The sequence below is a fragment of the Poecilia mexicana genome, unplaced genomic scaffold (genome assembly GCF_051168715.1).
Source record: "Poecilia mexicana isolate PSO_F unplaced genomic scaffold, ASM5116871v1 scaffold_19, whole genome shotgun sequence".
Taxonomy (NCBI): domain Eukaryota; kingdom Metazoa; phylum Chordata; class Actinopteri; order Cyprinodontiformes; family Poeciliidae; genus Poecilia; species Poecilia mexicana.
Window position 1 is genome coordinate 26,479,906 of NW_028263388.1, and position 20,675 is coordinate 26,500,580.

The window sequence follows — 20,675 nt, forward strand, 5'->3', positions numbered from 1 at the left end:
ATTGATGTTACAGGAAGTATAAGAACTAAAAGACAAAGTATCAAAGTTAAAAAATAAAAACAATGAAACATACCAAAGAAGAAACATAAATCAATACATAATGGGAAGAGTACAGCAGTGTACATCATTGTCAACAGACAGTTGCTACGAACACCAACAGTCAGGTGTAATTCCCCCTGCATTAAAAATAGCGAGAAATGAGAGAGGAGCTTTAAGGACAGAAGATAGCAGTATTTATATACTGAACTGTACATCACATGATGGTGCATGTGTGGCCGTCGTGTGCACAATTATGCACATTGAGTCGGGAAAATCGGTGGTCGGAAAATGACAAGATCAGGCAAAGAATCTGAATAAGAGATGCAATGGATGCACTGTAACTAAATAAGGTCCTAGTGTATCACATTTCACAGGTTTGTAAAATGTTTTAACTAAAAAAATGTTTAAAAAGTGGGAAGTAGGTCAGTTCTGCTAACTTGACTTTGATAATTTTTTCATGTACCTGTGCTGCACAGATCGGTGTGTTTTGGATCAGTTAACACTAAAATAAAGCGACCCACACACCTACTTTCTGACAGATCATCAGTAGAGCAGGTGACTAAATTGGCTAATTAATTACTGCAGGTATTCATTCACTTATTGATGATTGCAGAATTAACATCAAACGTGAAAACAAAACTGCAGTGGGCTGTTCTGTTTTGTTTGTTTTTATGCATGTTTTTTTTACATAAGAAATATGTTTCTGTTTTTTGGAGTTTACTCCAGATACACTTGAACATAAACTCTGCTCTGTGGACTTGTAGAGCTGTTGTCTGTTGTCAGAGCAATGAGTCTTGCTATGACTTGCTATAACCAAGCCAAAAAGTCATTTTCTGTGGACTAAAACCGACACAAAAACCGAGAAAAAGCAGAACAAAAAGTGGTTTAGCATTGTTTTCACTTGTTTTTCAGTATTATTTTCCGTTTACTGTGGCATACTGCAACTGCTGCAATATCTGAAAGTTCAATAAGTGCCATTCTGGACTAATTGCATCTTTTGTTTGTAGAACATGGCGATATCCATAACAATCACCAAACAGGATGATATTTCATAAAGTAGAGCATGGTTTGTTAATCTTTAACAAACTTAAGATTCCTAAAGTGTCAATTATTAATTAAGTGTAATTAAATTACTGACCAAAAAAGAGAAGTTTGTTTTGACCTCTCTTCTATCTGAACTGACAGAAACCAAACTGTTTATAAATTTATTTATATCTTGGGAGTATACATATTTTACGTATCAAAACATCAGCAATTTCCTCTGCTTTAATTTAAGCCATATTTTATAGAAATGGGATAATTAATTATGTAAGTACAAGCTAATATGCATTAAATGTTTGAGACTGAGATATAATCAAAAGTAGTCGAGTTGATCAGCATACTGTGGAATATTACTGAATTCCTGAGTTACATTTGAATCAGAATATTTTAGGCAAAATTGAACATTTTACCTAAAAAAAAATTCTGAATTGTCCTTCTATGGGTCAATAAAATATATTTCTAATCGATTCCAGACAATACATATATGAAGGAAACATCCAAAAACTGTACAAACCTAGAATAAGCAGAAAAAGGGAAAATAGGCATTTGCTCCTTCATTTGATAAGGAAAACAAGCATGTTTACCTTATTTAGCAGTTTTCCCAGCCTGTGCAGATAGTTAACAATTTTACCAGTGGTGTTGAAGACAAGGTCACAAAGTGCTTGCATGACGCTGCGGTAAAGTGAGCCGATACTTGTAAATATGCAGTCAAGCCAGCCAATGTTAGCTCTTCTTAAAATTTGTTTTGTACAGACGATTATATAAATATATACCTGCCATTTGTGACGACAATTGGAAAAGTTTTTTATGTCTTTTCCTTTAAGAAATATTTACAGTCAAGGTGCCCTGTAATCCATCTAGGGCTGTCCTTTTCTTATTTGACTGTTTCCTATTTTTGCTGGTAAAAAGCTTTTTCAGAGCTTGTTGGAGCCGCAGCACCTGGTTATTGTGTAGCGTGATTGGCCGGAGTCATCAAAGAATTCAAACCATCCAGCAGCAAACTGCTACATGTGTTTTGCCTTTTGTGGTTTATCCTCCCAAGTATTTTTTGTTTATTTTTACATAAATCCCATGAAAACAGGAATTTTAAAAATTTGAATACTGTGAAGAAATCAGCTCAAATTTTACAGGGGATGAATGTTGTAAAGTGTAAATTAGCGGTTCTCAACGTGGGCGGTACCGCCCCCAAAGGGGCGTTCAGAGGACGGCAGGGGGCACTGGCGGACATTTTTACAAAAGGGGGGCGCTGGGATTCCTTTGGGGGGCGTTTGGTCGAAGGTAAACTTTACACTTTAAATGCACAACAATACCAGTTTAGACTTTGAGCAACTTGGTAAAACTGTATTGTGTAACATTAAACCATGCTTGGCTTCAATGATATACATGGCAGCTCTTCTTCTATTCAGTGTTTGTTAGCTTCTGTTAGCTTCTTGGCGCAGCTCTGTTCTCCTGCTACTGGTAGCTAAAAATCACGATACCCTCACTGTGTATCCCTCTGAAAAATGAACCCATTTAAATAAAGAAATCCCTCCATAGTGATACCACGATAGAGAGCGTTCATTTTATAGCGTTAACATCGGTGATGAAAGTGGTCCGGAATGAAACTGGGGTGATAGAACAACGGTACCACAGCACTTTTAAATTTCAATAATCAGACTGCAGAAATTGTTTCCGTCGTTTTAAAAGGTTTATGTCAGTCTGCCTTTCCCCCATCGATACGCTTCCCGACCGCCCTGCACCTTAGGGGCTTAAAAAAAAAAAAAAAAAAAAAAATAGACGCACACATTGCGCAAAACTCTGAAACAAGGAGAAGCGGGACATAAAACGGAGCGACGAACTAGATGTGAATTATGGCATAAAAACAGAGAATCCGACGCTGAACAGTGAAAAATCAACACATGATGTGAAACACATGATGATTAGGCGGCGCAGCAGGTGATGAGTGAAGATTAATGATGGTGAGCGTCAATAAACGATAAAATAAATCTAGCAACAGGAAATAACTAAAGTGGACATAGCAATAAACCAAGAGAGGATAATACTAATCAAAGGAAACTAAATGGAAATGAATGAAGAACAAAATGCAAGAATAAACTAAGAAACTAAAGTAAATACAGAGGAATAAACTGGTATGGCAAGACCTTTCGATCAATAATTAAAACAGAGACTGTATGGCAAGAATAAACAGACACTATTTCCAGATAAAAAGTAAAATAATACTGTTGAAATGTCATGGGTTTGCTGAGACCACATCTAGTACTGAGAATAAATATATCTTACAGATCATAACAGTAAATAACTTATCACTTATTCATGTTTTTAATTAGATTTGATTAAGAACCAGATTTGTTCTTTGTAATTTCTGTCCAGTAAAACTATTAATCTATAAATCAGTAGACAGATCTATATAAAGATATAATCCATGTTTCTGTCTCATATTTGTATCGTATTAAAAGGATCTGGAACTTTTGTTTTTCCACTGAAAGCTCTGGTTTGCACAATAAATGCCATGTGGGTGAAGTTTTATGGATGATACTCTGATGTCCCATTCTCCTGAAGGCAGCACAGAGCTGCACCACCAGAAACTGACAAACACCGAAGAGAAGAAGAGCTGTGATTAATGTAGTTACAGTTCTATCCATGTTTTAATGTTCAGTCGTTTTGCAAATAGATCAAAGTTTAAACTGGCATGTTGAACATCTTTTATCTGATCATTTTGTGGAATATTTAACAACTAGAAAATGGCACAAAATAAGAATATTTTTTCAACTCTGATTGGCTGCTGTTAGGCCTACAGATTTTAAGATGAATGTTCATTGCATTTTTCATAGACACCTGTGAAAATAATTTCTATTCCCATGGCTTTTTTGTTCTCTGGGAAATTATTTTTGATGATAAATACAGAAACAAGCATAAAAATCAAAACATCTACAATAGTGATAGTAATATTAATGATAAAATAATGGTCAGTGCAAAGTAGCCTGCAAATTTTTTGGTGGGGGGCGGTGAGGAACCTGGATAAGGGCTAGGGGGGTGCTGACCCAAAAAAGGTTGAGAAACACTGGTGTAAATAATGTAATGACACCTGGTCATTACAAAAAAAAATTACATTCACTTACTTTTTCGGTTTTAAAACGTTTTAACAATAAAACGAGGTAAAGGGACAGAAATGTCCCTTTACCTCGTTCCTTAGTTGTGCTAAGGAACACCCTTCCACCAGGTGTCATTACATTATTTTAATTTGTCTCAGTTCTGTTCAGTATAGGGAAGACTGCAGACCTTACTGCTGGCCAGAAGACCATCATTGATGTCTTCCATAGGATGTGTTTGGCAAATGTTCATAGCTAAGGAAACTGGATGTTCAATAGAGTGCTGTGTCCAAGCATGTCAAAATATCATACAAAATTTACGGTAATTACATTGATTAATTAGGGACAACTATTTTCATCAAGTCAACAGTTGAGAAACAACAGCTTTCTGCAGTTGGTTTGAAGCAAGTTGTGGCTAAAACGGAGATAAGTGAGGAAACATGTCTGCACATTGTGGCTCCTCAGAACACAAGAAAACACTGCAAGGCCATATCTAATTCTGTTCTTGTGCCAAAGGCGACAGTAGAAAGGATTAAAAAATTACAAGACGTTTTAAAAATCTCAGGGTGTGTTAGGACGTCATGTGACACCTGCACTATTAAAGTGATGGATCAATATGAAGACCTTACTGAAGAATGAGGGACTTATTGGTGGCAAGATCTCCAGACAGTTCAACAAACACTGGATATCTTTGGATTCTATCAGTTTTATGTGAAAGTTGTGCTAAGGAAGAAAATATCTAAATTAGTTAACTTTGGAAAAAGTTTGGCTCTCTCTTCCTCTGGATCCCAGGTCCTCTCGGCGGGCCACGTGTGGCCACAAGGAAAACAACGGCAAATGCATGTTGACGTCACTGATTTACAGAGTTTAATCCAATATAAGACAATGCATAAACTTACACAGAAACTGCAGAACAACGGAGACATACATTCATTTACCTGACAGACTTGGAAAAGAAGGAAAGAAAGAAAAGCAAAGACGTGCAAAGACATCTTTGGAGAGTTGCAAGAGCAAATCTAATGTGTTACTTCTGTGTAGAAAGTTTTATAGTAAAAGGCGTATTCTTATCTTTAATTTATTTAAATAAGGCGTATCTTTGCTCCTCCAACCAGGAGCTATCTCTGACCCTCTATCTGAAGCCAGGAACCCTGCCGTGTTTACGGCTTTTCACAGATGAGTGTGAAAAGCTACAACTTCTCCTATATTGTTTTCCCACACCGACAAAAGGCAGTTCAAACGAACCTAGCAAACCATCTGCTGTAACTACAGGTAAATGAAAGGTCAAAAAGTCAGAATACATTACTAATTTCAAAACCACAATTAGGCCATTTGAATCAAGACATGTTAAGTTTTAAAACTAGCTTATTTTAAATTTATCTTCTCAACAGTTGCTTCTGGGTTTTGCTCTGCTGTTTTACTTGACTACCTTATCTTGCTTTACCTGCTTTTAAGCCCTTGGAGGGGTTCTGTAGGCTCTGCATAATGTTTTTATCCTGTGCACAGTTCCGGCAATTACACTTTTTTCTGTCCAGAGAATTTTTCGTGAAATATGTATTGATTACAGTAATTTTGCAACTATAATTTTGCAAAACATTGCAAACCATTTCAGGGCTGCTTCTTCTTATACAATTGTGGAAACATGACTTCTGCAGAACCTCACCTTAAAGCTACAGTATGTAATTTTTTTTATTAAAAAAAAATGTTTTTTACATATTTGTTCAAACTATCACTATGTCATGACTGTATGAAACAGATCATTGGGAAAAAAATAGCTCCTCTGCTTTCTCCTATGGTTCTCCTATATCAAACATATTTTAAATTTAAATGAAGAGATGAAGTAACACAATATAAAATACAATGACTTAAATTGCTGTAGTACTGTATGTACTAGGTCATCAAATCAGTGTCAGTTGACAGTGTCAACAAAGTTGCCTGTAGAGATTTTTAAGGTCCAGCAGGTGTCAGTATTCAGTGACAATATCAACAGTATCAATACAGATAAAATGTTGTGACGCCTTGTTAACCCATCACTAGTGTTTACTATGTTGTTGTAAATAGAGTTGCATAATATATCAGTACTAATATCAGTATTGACTGATATGTAATCTTTTAAACATGTCAAATAAATAAAACTAGGTTGATATGAAGAACCACTATTTATTTTCATTTCTTGTTTTTGTTTCTGCTCATGTTTTTTAAAGGTGTTGAAACGGTTTATCACCATTCAGTGATTTGGAGGCGACAGATGTCCTGCTCCAACCCCTCACTGTCGGATCCTTCCTTCCCAAGAAACATTGGAGTCATCGTTGCTTCCTGAACTATATGGCTCAAAAACTGTGGTTGCAGTTCTTCAGTAGAACCAGCTCCCTCTTCTTCAACACTCCATCTAGCTTCTTCCTTCTTGCCTGGTAAATGCACCTTCTATGCAGGAAAGTAATCCATGGCTCAATTACTACTCTGATTCAAGGAATCAGAGTAGTAATTCTTCTGTAGTTCTTCATGTTAACAAATTTAAAATCTTCTTACTTGATGCAATAATATTGCTAAATGAATAAGCTAAGTTTTAGCTGAACTGATTCTTCCCTCCTGGAAAGTGTCACAGCTAACAGAACACTCAGCCAGACATAGCTTCTATGAAGAGAAAAACATAATTGAACATGAATTGCATATAGAAGCATAACTACAGAAAAGGCTTAGGATAACCTGAGTTTTAAGCTTGGTCTGAAAAGTATACAGAGTGTCTGCCTCATACACTAAAGCTGGGAGCTGGTTACATAGTAGAGGAGGTTAGAGGCTATTAGGGCTGTTGTAAACAAATATTTTAGTAATCGAGTAATCTATCGATTATTCTTACGATTAATCGAGTAATCGGATTTAAAAAAAATTCTAAAATGAAATATTGGTAAATCTGGCATAATACCGGTGTTACTATCAGATATCAATATCAGTCCAATTTTTCATATTTGAGCATCCCTAACAGTTGCTTTTTTGTAGTTTAGAAAACTAACCTGTAACAATAATAGCTCACTTTCTAAGTTAACCAGAAGAAAAGTTATAGAAAAATCTGAAATTATATTGAATGTAATAACAAAGAGGCAGGCTCACAAATATGCTTATAAAAATGTCTACAATCCAGCTTTTAGTTTATGTATTCATCTTCAGTGAGTTTAATAGATTAATTAAACTCACCTTGCCACCTAACCTGTCACGCTTTGGGTTTAAAAATACGGGAAATGCCGCCTGGAGTGGGAGGAGAGGGCGAATGAACGCACGTAAGATGGGTGGAGGGGAGGAAATAGACCAGCGGACTGACGAACCGTTAGACCGGGGGACGAACACGGGGGGAAGCAATACGGGATATTTACGACACCTTCACTGGTCACACTCAGAAACTCATCTACCAGCCATGTACGATGCGCTCCGCCACCCGTTTCTTCAGACCGGGATATGAAATTTATTGTGCGGTTCGTCGGTAAAGCTACATTTACACGGTAAGCATCAGCTACTCAGCCGCCCGCCCTGTTCAGGCTATCCGCTCACCTCAGCGCTCTTCCCGCCGTTCGCTTTCAACCAGCAGCCCCGGAGGAGAAATGCTGCCGTACTCCAGGCATTCCCCCAGTCATTTTAAGGATGCTTATTGGTTCCCCAAAAACGATAAAAAGTCGGGCATTATCATCAATCAATAAAATCCCCACGGGCCAATCTTGAAGATTGGACTTTATGCCGCTGAGACTTAGCTTTTGTCAACAACTTAGAGGCGGAAGTGAGAGCTCCTCGCAACGCAAATGAAGTCCCGGCCGGAACACGGTGTGCTAACTAATAAAACATAAATTAACGAAGCTTCGAGGCAGGTAAATTTTCCTCGAGGAATTTTAGTAATCGAGGTACTCGAATCATTCGAGGAATCGTTTCAGCCCTAGAGGCTATGTTAACACAGTGGCAAATGTGACCCAAATCAGCTTTTGGCCATATGCATCCCATTCAATCTTTCATACTGAAAGAGTTAGTCTGAACATCCCAATTCAAGGAGGCACCAGCTATTTGTTCCTGGTCCAATGACATTGATACTCGAATGACATTGCCTCTCTCTTGAGGAACTTCCTGCAAAAAGATAAAGGATTTGCAGCGAGTAAAGCAGCAGGTTTGAATTTTAAACAAATGACTCAAACTTGCTCTTTGACTTCTTGCTTCTGTGTATTGCTGGTCTATCAGAGAAGTTCCATTTCACGCCACATCTTTTTGTCATTTTGAAAAAGGATTCCATTTTTTCTAAATTATTTGTTTACACTTCTTAGAGGGGAGAGAATTAAAACATGGAGTCCAAGACAGACACAATGTGTCTCACAATGTGAGAAAGCAGTCTTTCTCACATTGTGGTCCCTGGACTACTGTTGGTCAATGGGCTCCCCATAGCGGTCCGCAAGGTAATGCATGTAAACGACAGTTTTTTTGCCGTGACTTACCAAATGATCGCGTTTAGTAATAATGGGTAAGTGGCTTAAAACTGGGTCACTCAAAAGAAAAGCTGAAGATACCAGTGGAAAGAAAACAACTCCTGGACTACATATATGATCAGAGGAAGATGAGTCAAACCTGCTGAGAGTTTTGATGTCGTTTTCTAGAGATTCACTTCTTTTGAATGGCTCTTTGCCATGAATGGTTGGACTCAAGTCTGTTAGTGAGAATTGTTCTTTATTTTTTGACTTTGCTTGCTCACACATCGACTTTTTATTTAATTAAAAATTAAATGAAGTAAATACTATAGATAAATAAGTGGGTGTATATTTTTTTATATTGTGGGCTGCACAGTGGCGCAGTAGGTAGAGTGTTTGCCTTGCAGCAAGAAGCTCCTGGGTTCGATTCCCGGCCCAGGCTCTTTCTGCATGGAGTTTGCATGTTCTCCCTGTGCATGCATGGGTTCTCTCCAGGTATGGCAAGCCGTTTTAACATGAATTCGGTTTTACCGCCCTTATATTCCAGATATCTCAAATTGTTTTGTCACTAGATGTTTTAGCGATTTAAGATATCTCTAATTATATTTCGACTAGACAAAATACCTATTTGAGATATCTCTAATTACATTCTGACTAGTCGAAATGATGTCAGATTTACCATTGAATTGTATGGAGACTTCAATTCAAGATATCTACAATGAATTACTGACTATCTGAAATACACATTTAAGATATCTACAATTAAATTATGACTAGTCATAAAGTAAATTCAAGATATCTCGATTTTAGTTTTGACTAGTCATAATAGTCATAATTCTAATTAAAGATATCTCGAATGACAACATAATTGAAGATATCTTAAATTTATTTTTGGATAGGAGAAATGTAGTTTTGACTAGTGAAAACTGAATTATAGATATCTTAAAAGCAAATAATGACTAGACAAAATTAATTAAAGATATCCTGAATTGTAATTTTGACTAGTCAAAATTCCTTTTAAGATATCTCTAAATGAATTGGAGATATCTTGAATTACACAGCTTTTCTTTTTAAAATATCTTAAATTGACATTCTGACTAATCAGAATGACATTACTGATATCTTGAATATGTATTATGTACAATCAAAACGTCCCTGACTTGCGTAGCAATTTGAAGCATTAATAAAACAATGAAAAATAGAGAAAACGAAAAAAGATGTTTGAAAATGCATCACTTTCATGTTGAAAATGCTTTGACGATAACAATTTTAGCTTTTCAAAGCTGTTTGTAAGTGCATTCGGTTCGTCGGAAATGAATCAACAGGAAATTCTTTGCAGATATCAGAAGCAGTCTTATAGTTTATGAAGTTTTGCTATCTCTGCATTTCCAACATTGTCCAGCTCTTTCTACATTGTGGGAGTTTACTGACAATTTTGTGCAGGAAACATAAAATTCTGCAGGCAACTGTTTGGACAGCACAAAGGGGCTTCCACGTCATTCTTAATTCAGATATCTAATTTTGACTAGTCATAATTGTGTTGAAGATATCTTAAATTGTAATTACGGTTATGTGTCCCGTCAAATGACAGATCATGTGACGTCATTTGAGATATCTTGAAAGGAATTTTGACTAGTCAAAATATAATTTAAGATATCTTGAATTATTATTCTTACTAGTCAGAATGTAAATGTAGATATCTTAAATTACCATTCTGGATAGTCAAAATGTAGTTTTGTCTAGTGAAAATACATTTTTAGAATTCTGGAATGGTGTAAAGGTGTAAAGAAAATGGATAGAAGGATTTTTTATATTGAATTTTTCTGAAGGTTTTTGTTTCTGCAAAAGCAACTCAAGTCTATTTTTCTTTAATTGTGCTTCTAAATTGCAAATAGACCTAAATATTGATGCAACGCTTATAGTAAATAACATCTTTTTTATTTCCATGTGTTTAACATCATCATAGAAACCACACTTTTACAATATGTAAATAATTCAGAGTATGATTGGAGTATGATTGTTCATGACAGCAAGTGTGCTAAGAGACTAGTATTTTAATTTCAGGTTGTATATGTTAAGATGTTGTGGTCTGTGAGTGTGTAATGGATTAAGTGGTCCTCGACCTGAAAACGTTTAGGAACGCTGTGCTAAAGGGAAAACGAGAATGAATTCATGTTCAGAACCTCAGAATTTTAATCTAAGCAGAAAATAAGATTTTTAGCTTTGAAGGGCATTTAAATTGGTAACACTTTATTTGAAGGGGGTTGAATAAGACTGTCATGACACTGTCATAAACATGACATAACACCTGTCATGAACATCAGTAAGTCTTCATGAATAGTTATGACTGTTGTCATAAAGTGTCATTCGGTAAATAAAGACACTTTTAATACAAAGTTGACATTATTCAAAATGTCTTCGTTATGTCAAAGTGACATTAACCAAGAAATCATGATCTGACATAAATTTGTTCTAAAAGTATTACCGATTAAACTTTCAAAATTAACTTCATGTAGTAATATTATAAAGCTCTGCCATGTTGTTTAGTCTTAATTTTCTTAATTTAATCGATCCTAAAGTTTTACAGCAAGATGTCTACAAAGCACTTATGAACTTAGCATTTGAAACATTATTTAAGGCTGTTTTAACCCTTGTGCGTGCGAGGACTGAGGCAAACGTAGAGAACTGTGGCAAATGATAAAAGTTTGGTATGGACCCCATTTCTAAACACAAGGGCTAAGTAGTGCAATACACCATCTCCACCAGTGAGAGGCAGCAGTGCAGGAACAGGCGTGCAGTGTGTTGGTGAAGAAGAAATCTTCCATATTGTGGCACAAACCTAACACAAGTTATAACGGCCAGACCTCCTGTTTAAGAAGAAGCCGAAGTTTGATACCTAAGACATATGAGGTATGTGTCTTATTAACTTTACATTTTCTTTGAGAAAATAACATTGACTATGTTCTCTTTCTCTGTAATGTTTGCTATAAGCAATTCAAGCCAATCCTACCTTGCTGTAAATTAATGTTAGCTAAAGTTATTAAACACAATTACTGTAACGTTAGCCCTTAATATTAAATATATTTTAAAGACAGGCAAATTGTTTTCCCCCCTCCAATTTTAATCTAGCAAATTAAAAACTAATATATTAGTCAAAGTTATCCTTCATGTGCATTATTTAGCGACTTGGCTGATGTGACACAGAGTTTGTGTTCTTTGCTTTGGCAAGTTTAGCCACATGAAGACCCAGGCTAGCCTAAGGACACATGGTGGGAGGACAAAGTTGGCTAATGAAGACATGCTATGAGTGTGGAGGATGATAATAAGGACCAGCCACCAGAGAAAGAAGTTCCTGTTTGACCAAAGAGAAAGAAGCAGATGAAATATTCCCCAAGAAAATGAGGTAAGTCGTTTTTGTGTTAATATTTTCCCCATGTGAAGTGGGGTGGGACAGCCAGGTAAGTGGGAAATAGGGAGCAGGAATCAACATTCACCAGCTGAGTTAAGTTACGTTTTAGAAAACTAAAACTGATGTTAAATCTATTTATTTATTAATAAGCTTCTTGCAAACAACCCTAAGTTAGAGTATCTGGTTAGAAATAATTTAGAATGCTCATTAAGTAAAAAGATGCATTCATGTGCCTAAAACTATATGTTAAATGATGTAATCTGAATAACAGTGACAGTCTGTCTGAACTTCTGCCAGACAAATATTTGATCAGAATAATTTTGTTCAGCTCCAGTTATCATTCCACTTGTATTAAGAAATAATTGTATTGCACTTTATAACAACCAGTCATGTTAACTAGCCATTTGTCTGCCAGTCTACCATTCTGACAGTGTGCAGCAAGGGACATTTTTGAAATGGTATTTAAATAAATGCTGGAATATGATGACATTGTTTTTTGTTTTTGTTCTTTTTTTAAGTGACCACAATGAATTGAGTCATCACCGACTATGAGAATGTCCAGAAGAGATTCACCAAGTTTGAATTCATGAAAAGGTTTTCACCATGATTAACTATTGCAAAGCTGTAATTTCTGAGCATTTCTGGACACCTTCAAAGAGCTGCTGCCAGGAAATGAAGACAAGAAGAAGATCTCCTGTTTTCAGAGCATTACAGGAAGACTATTACGAAGGAGATGGCTGACATAATCAAAGCAAAAAATGTTACTGTTGAAAGAACCTATTTTCTTAAGTTAAAGAATAAGTAATTCTGTTTTAGTTTTTCAATCAGCATTTCAGAGTAACAACATACTGACCAGACGTTAAACCCTCTGTTATCTTAGAACAAGTTGTCTTTTGTTTTATTCCAATGTACAAAGGGTTTGTTCTGCAGTTATGATGGTAGTTATAAGTAGTTCAGTGTGTTTCACTTCATTTGAGGTAAGACTTAATATCAATAACTCTGTTAGCATTGCATTTGATATTAATGACACTTAATGACGTCTTCATAACTGTTACTTGTTTCACTTTACTTGAGGTAACAGTTAATATTAATGACACTGTAATAACACTTAATGACATATTCATAACTGGTGCTACTTGTTCCACTTTAGTTGATGTAAAAGAAATTGTTAATGAGTCTGTTATTAAATCATTTGGCCGTGTAATAAAGCTTAGTGAAATCTTTATTGCTTGTCCTACTTGTTTTGCTTTATTTCAGGGAGTGGAAATATTAATCATTGTTTTGTTAAAGCTTTTGCTAGTGTAATAATTAAATCATTATGACTACTATTATGACAAATTTATGTTAGATAATGATTTCTTGGTTAATGACAAGTTGTCATAACAAAGACATTTTGAATAATGTCAACTTTGTATTAAAAGTGTCATTATTTACCGAAAGACACTTTATGACAACAGTCATAAATATTCATGAAGACTTATTGATGTTCATGACAGGTGTAATGTCATGTTTATGACAGTGTCATGACAGTCTTGTTCAACCCCCTTCAAATAAAGTGTTACCTTTAAATTTTACAAAATGTACATTGTAATATGTAATATTATTATACGGTATATATTTAATTCTTATCTTTGAAAGCTGCTGAAGTTTTCACTGAGAATGTAAAGAATTAAAATGTCTCTTCTTTCTAAGCAGACTATTATGTTTTGATTTGTTTTTTTCCTTGAAATCTGCTTAAATTTGCACTTAGGAACTAAACAATTGTTTTGAAATATTTTTTTTCTTTTTATATTTATTTTTCATTGCTTATTCTTAAAGCAATATTTGAAATGGGCAAGTGAGAGACTTTCAGATTTTACGTTTCAGTGTCTATTTTATTTATATGAGGGACATGGTCATAAGGCATTTGTCACTGCTTTGGTTTATTGCTGGAATTTTTTTATTTCTAACAATTTTTGAATTATTAGGTGTGTTCTGATTCTATAACTTAATTCTTTTCAGACAAATGGTTATATAAGTATTTATCATGGCATTTGAATGTGAATGTTTGTATGTAGCTACACAGTGCAAAAAATAATAATCCCTCTACATTTTAATAGTAAGTAATTATGTTTTGTTTTGTTTTTTTCTTACAGTAATTCTCCAATTTGAATTATGGAAGACTTCACACTGTCCCAGGATCCAAACAAAAATTCATCAGGTGGGGAGGAAGAAAAAGATGAGGGGAAAGATTTGGTCTGCAAGCATTTCAGAGAAGTAAATGATGGGCCCCTCTTCCACAATACTGATGAATCTATCACAAATGTGATTAAAAAGGATGACCACCAAACTGTCCAAGGCCGTTGTAAAATTCAGCAGCGGGCTGTTTTCTCTGGAAAAATTCTTAGTTTCGGATGCTCATTGTGTAAAGACAATTTAACATTTAGCCCCAATGATCTCCTTAAACATTTCCGAGCAGTTCATAAAGGATCCCTTCCCACCTACCCTTGTGACTTGTGTGATTTTGTCACAAATGAGTTTCCTGCACTTCAACGTCACCGAATTGAGCACAGGAATACTCTGGTTGCATGTGAGCTCTGCAATGACAATGTTCAGTATTCCCTGCTTTTGCTTACCAGACACTACATGATGTGTCATAGTGTAAACGGAGAGTTTAAATGTGACTGGTGTGAGTTTACTACTGTTGATGCAGGAACATTTGTTCAGCACATCCATCACCATAATGAGAGTCATTGGAAGTGTTCAAAATGTAAACATATTAGCTTAAATGAAGAAGATCATCATAATCATATGAAAGCTCACTCTGGTACATTTACTTTCACTTGTCCAATTTGTGGATTTGGCACAGCAGAAAGTGAACAGCTTAAAAAGCACACAGCAGCTGTTCACAAAGAAGAGGCACAGCGAAAGAGTGCTCTAAAAGTTGCTGAAGACTGTGGTTCACCAACAAATTCTTCTACAAATACAAAACTGTATAAAAAGATTGCGGTTTCACAGGAAACACAACAGATGTCAAAATTGAACTCTTCCCCTAGAACTGTACCAAGTGAAAATGGCAGAGTGACCAAACAAGAATTTCCCTTGGAGGAGATCCACCACTTTACTGATGGGACTCTAGGACGAAAGGACAATAGAAGTCGGAACTTTCATAATGCAGAACACTCGACTTCCGTCATGTTACAGGAATGTGAAAATGCAAATAATTCTGACACTGGAAGTCATCCCAATGCCAATGGGCTTACTGTACTGATGGTGAAGAACAAAATCTCTCTTCCCCCTAATTGTACAACTAAAGTGATGGGATTCAAGATAGTTGATGGCAAAAAGCATTTGGTTCTCAAAGTAATACCAACAGCAAAGCAAAATGTGTCTTCTCAGAGCCATTTATTAATGGATGGTGTAAGTCCTTTGGTATCAAATCCTGTGATATCAAAAACGATGGACTCCACTGGGACTGAGCAGTACTCTGAATGCAAGGACTCCACATCAAAATGTTTAGCTATTTCACCAAGAAACGGATCTTTGCTTCAAATGGATCATGATGATATTATGGCTGTAAAAGTGAAGATTGAGGAGGAGGAAACCTCTGTTTGTCAACTTAATTCTACTCCGTACTCTGATAGTGAACAAATAAATCCCTCACAAAACCATTTTTACTCGGTGGCGGATGAAGGTCGCCACAGCTGTGAGTCTGTGTCTAGTGACAAAGGCAAGGTAGCAGTGTCCGGGAATTCAGATGCTGCAAATTTAAAATGTGATGGAGCTACCTATGGATCTGAAATGAGTAATACTAAAATGGAATGTGAGGATATTAGTACTTGTCAATCCCCTTTAAATGCTGCCCAGAAAACATTGCTTTCCAAAACTTTCTGCAGAGAAACGGTAAAGAACAACAGAACCACAGAAGAATCAATTCTAACCAGTGATTTTGGCGGATTATGCAAAAATAACAAAGATAACTCTGCTACCAACACCTTGTACAATGACTCCCCTCATCAGATTTCTATGGATAACAGAGATGGCGCATTCATGGAAAATGGAAGTCAAATTTGTCAGCAAATTGTAAAACGCATAGAATCTTCGTCTCAATTGTCACAACCTTTTTCTGCTAGGAGCAGAGTGGAAGGCTTGGGCACAGGAAAAGGTGAACCAAAAACATCAAACACGGAGGTGTTTACTTTTCACAACTATTCAAAGGAAATGTTTAACTCCTCACCAGTACAGAGCGATTCCCAAAACTTGCTCTGTACTGGTGAATATTCTGAACACACAAAAAATGCTTGGGATCCATCAAAGTTTAGCTTGAGATTAACAGCATCTCCAGAACACACTACAGGAAATACGGATGGGGATGGTGAGGTTGATGAGTGCATAGCTAATGATAATCTTTTGTGTGAGGAAAATGGAGATTCAGTTCTTCAAGACTTTAATATCATCAAAATTGAGGAAGATGGGATCCCCATATCCACAAAACAGCCAGAAATAAAAACTAGTTTACATTCTATAGAAAGTTTTGTCAAAGAACATTCAAATGCTATCATTACTCGACAGCTCAACAGAGAGAGAACAGGACTTTCACATGCAAGAAATGTCTTTTTAAAGCAAGCTAAAAAACCTCTTCAAATTCTTCAGTTGCCTGCTGGAAAGCAACCAGTACTCGTGAGAGCAACCAACATCCAACCAACTAACAATAAATTTGCCATGCCAGTGCAAGTCAAGGCCACTCCAGGTTTTAAACTCCTAACTAGTTCTCCAAATCCTCAGGTCAGTTTATCTTGCATGAAACAACAGTTTAATAACTTGAGTAACACTACTGGTGTAATGCTTACTCCAAAAGCCAACATTGTAGGTATATCAGCAGGAAATCCACAAGCCACAGAAAAGGGGACTGTTCTCTCTGCTGTTCGTTCAGGTGGTAGCACCTCCTCAAATCACTACTTTATCAACAGCTCAGGTTTCAAGAGACCTGTGCTTCTTTCAAGAACACTGCATAGTCCATCAACAAATACAGCAGCAAAGGCACAACCAACATGCTACTTTGTGCAGAGGTCAATCCCATCTGCTCATAACCCCAGTAAAGCTAACTTCAAATTGTCAGGTCCTGAACTCTCAGTCAACTCACAACCAGTTCTGGCAGGAACCTTTTCAGAAAAATCCAGCACACCACAAACTGGTCGTCAGGCGTACTTGCTTCGATACATTTCTCCTTCTAGATCAAGCCTTTTTGGAAATAAGCAAGAGGCAAAGAACAGAACTATTTTGAGCCAGAGCAGCGAATGTCCTGGGAATAAAGTCATTTTTAAAATAGTTTCGCCCACTGCTCACCTCAATACTACTATAGCTCCCACATCAAGCAAGCAACCTTTGCTTTTGGCCAGCAGACCTCAAGGCCAGTGCTTCCTAGTGTCTGCAAACAAAACCTGTCCAACATCTCAGTTGATCAGTGTAGAAAATAATGTACATGAACATCCAAAGGAGCCTAGAGGGTCACCTTCAGTTATAAATGGAAACCTACAGCCAGGTGAAGCAAATAGACTGCTCCTTGCTCCAAGGCTTGTAAGCCAAAGGAAAAGACACAGGAAAGCTTTATTTGATGAGCTCCCAGCAAGCCTGCATAAGGTTAATAGACTGTCAAATAAGGTGCTGACTGAAAAGGACAATGTTTTATGGTCGCCAGTTGGCAAAGAAGTGGAGAGGATGCTGAGACTTGCGCCACACAGCACAGGACAGCAGATCAAATATCCCTGTAGAGGCCAACCTGTTGTGGTGCTTAATCATCCTGATGCTGACATTCCGGAAGTGATGAACATAATGAAGGCAGTCAACAGGTACAAAGGTGCTGTCACAAAGGTTGCTCTAAGTCAAAAGACAGTTCAAGCCCTTGCTGAGTTTAGTGGTCTTGTGAACAGTTGCTCTGCATCTTCAAGTGAAGGTGTTTCAAGACCTAGACCAGTTCTGAGTTCTGTCCGAGAACGATTTCTCCTGAAATTAAAACTAAGAAAGAAAAACAAAAAGAAATATGAAGTAGTGAAAACTTTATCTGCGTGTGGACAAGCCTCAATGGTGTTTGATTGCTGGTTTTGTGGTCGGCTTTTCAACAACCAAGAAGATTGGATTGGCCACGGCCAAAGACATCTCATGGAGGCAACAAGAGACTGGAATAAGCTCTTCTGAAAGTTTTACACCAATCTGAAAAGACTTTTTTTCAAAGAACCTTTGATGTTATGTAAAGATCCTAGATTCTTTTTAATACATATTGAGCGAATTACAGTTTTTTTTATGCATATCATGGCAAATGTAAACATGATTTTTGCCACCCATGTTATTTTAACTGTGAAAACTGTATATTGTAATGAGAGGTATGGATGTGGCGTATTGACTGAAGGGGAACAATTAGACCAAATAACTCAGGTAATTTCATATTATTCCTACTTTGTCATTTTCTGCATTATTTTAAAAAGGAAAGGTGTCTTTTTGTTCTCATTAAATCATACTCCTGGACATGATGTACAGCTAACTGTAAAAAAATATACAGCAGTAAAAGTGACTTTACATGAGTAACAATGTTACAATCTGAAAATGTCTTTGATTCAGATGATGGAACTGGAGTTCTACTTTACTCTTAAGAATCAGCTTGAATGCTTGTCATTATTTTTGAGAGCCATTGGACCTGCAGTTGTTTTCTGCTACTTGTGCAAAACGAGAAAATGCAAAGGAGCATTTTGAACCAAGTTGGTTCTTGTCAAATGCTCACTTCATGGAACCCGTCTCTGTTTTTTGTTAGGCTTCTGTGATGATTGGCTTCCAGGTCATATTGTAAATATGTCTTCCATTTGTACAGCAAAAAGATAGCAATATTTTGTTTGTAAATGAATAAAAAAAGCGGGAGATACCCATTTACCTAGTGAGTAGCCAGTTTGTGCAGAAAGATCTGCTCTATTCAAAGATGTATTAACAGATTTGACTGGAACTAATTAAGTGATTTCTGAAGCTAAAGGGCCCTCAGAAAAAGCCTCGGTCTGTAGTGTTCCATCATTCAAGCAGGTTCAATGGACATGACAAAAGGCTGAAGCATTAGCTACTGCGTGTTTCCCCAAATCTAAAAACAATGCCAGTTATCACATTTCTAACCTATTGCTGTGGTTTTGCTGTTGGTTCCAATTTATATGGAAAAGTTCATTTTATGTAGAGGGGGGTTGGCTGGATCAACCCATTTTTTATGAAAGCACAGCATGCTATGGTCTAATTATTGCACATTGTTTCTAAAATGAGGAAGAGAGTATAAAAAATGAAAAGCACCCACTCCTGTTAATATTTTTTTTATTTCAAAATGGAGTCCCTTCAACAATGCCTGGAAAGACATTTTTGTATGTTTTAACTGTTCATACTTTAATCCTGGTAACAACTAGTATTGGTGGATTGTGTGTGTGTGTGTGTGTGTGTGTGTGTGTGTGTGTGTGTGTGTGTGTGTGTGTGTGTGTGTGTGTGTGTGTGTGTGGTGGGTGTGTGCACACGATGAGGCTGTATTTGGACTTTACTTAAATGTACTGTATATCTGCACATTGTCATTATGTCTTTTCTGCTTTAAACCCATTTTATGTTACATTTCACAATTTTCCTACTTCTAGGACTTTAGAGTTTCTGGATTCTTTGAGTTGAAATGATTGTAGTACTTGATGGATGACCCATAACATTTTTTTCTTCCCTCTTAGTATGCAAACTATTTTGAGCAACAAGCCATGCTACTGTTTTGTATTTACATAATTGTTCCATAGAAAGAAGAAAGAAACTCATGTGCTGAACAGGTACTTTGGGAACGTTTTATGTTTTTTGTTGTTGTTTTTTTGTCATTGTCATTATTGCTTTAAGATCCTGCTAAACTGCGATATATCATTGGTGATTACATTTTGGTATTTTGAATTGGTCATGTTTTAGGTTTTTGTGAAATCTGTATTTTTTAACTCAAGGGCTACAATATAATATATTGCATATGAGAATATAACAGAATTTAAATAAAAGATAGTTGGATTTTTTTTTTTTTTTGATAAATCTTCATTAGAGATTTGATTAAGTGTTTGGTCCATATTTAAATCAGTAACTGAATAACATGTTGCTTTAACTAAATTGTTCATCTACATCTGCAATCTTTTGTATAGACTTGAAGACGCTTGTAGCAGGCAGATGGATGGAATCCCAAATGACCTCCTCATATGACTTTGCTTTGTTCTTGTCTGATTCACAAATTTCCTAAATTTCCTATTTCTTCTCCTTCCTGATGGCTTCTGGGCCAAAGAATTTATTTTTCAACAAATAAAAAGCATATTCTTAATTGGTGTCTAATTTTTTGTTTTGTTTTATTTTTTGACTGATCACAGTACTGAGAAACTGAAAGCTGTTACTACACAGCTAGAACAGATAGTTTTATATTAAAAGTATAATTTAGTTCAAGATTCAGGATTAGAATTGTACATCAGACAAATAAAAACATTGCTAATACAGAAATATGTGCTGAATTAAAAGTATGTTTAATACCTGTGTAAAGATTAAATCAATTAATCTGCATCTAATGTATGAAATGAGCAGTCTTATGGCATTATGTGAATAAGGCGGAGGAAAAAGTTGGCAGCAAAAATTGCTGTATTGAAATTTATAATCGTTACTAAG

General features: G+C 36.2%; 1 protein-coding gene across 1 annotated transcript in view; it reads left to right on the top strand.

The window, feature by feature from the left end:
- LOC106907341 (zinc finger protein 518A) overlaps positions 1 to 20,340 on the top strand; it is a 29,180-nt gene extending 8,840 nt beyond the window's left edge. Inside the window, exons 2-3 of the mRNA XM_014972989.2 lie at positions 6,371 to 6,577; positions 14,147 to 20,340. Coding sequence (XP_014828475.1) covers positions 14,166 to 18,185 — 4,020 coding nt within the window. The 5' untranslated portion in view covers positions 6,371 to 6,577; positions 14,147 to 14,165 and the 3' untranslated portion in view covers positions 18,186 to 20,340. The remainder of the gene's footprint in view (positions 1 to 6,370; positions 6,578 to 14,146) is intronic.
- Positions 20,341 to 20,675: the final 335 nt, after the last annotated feature.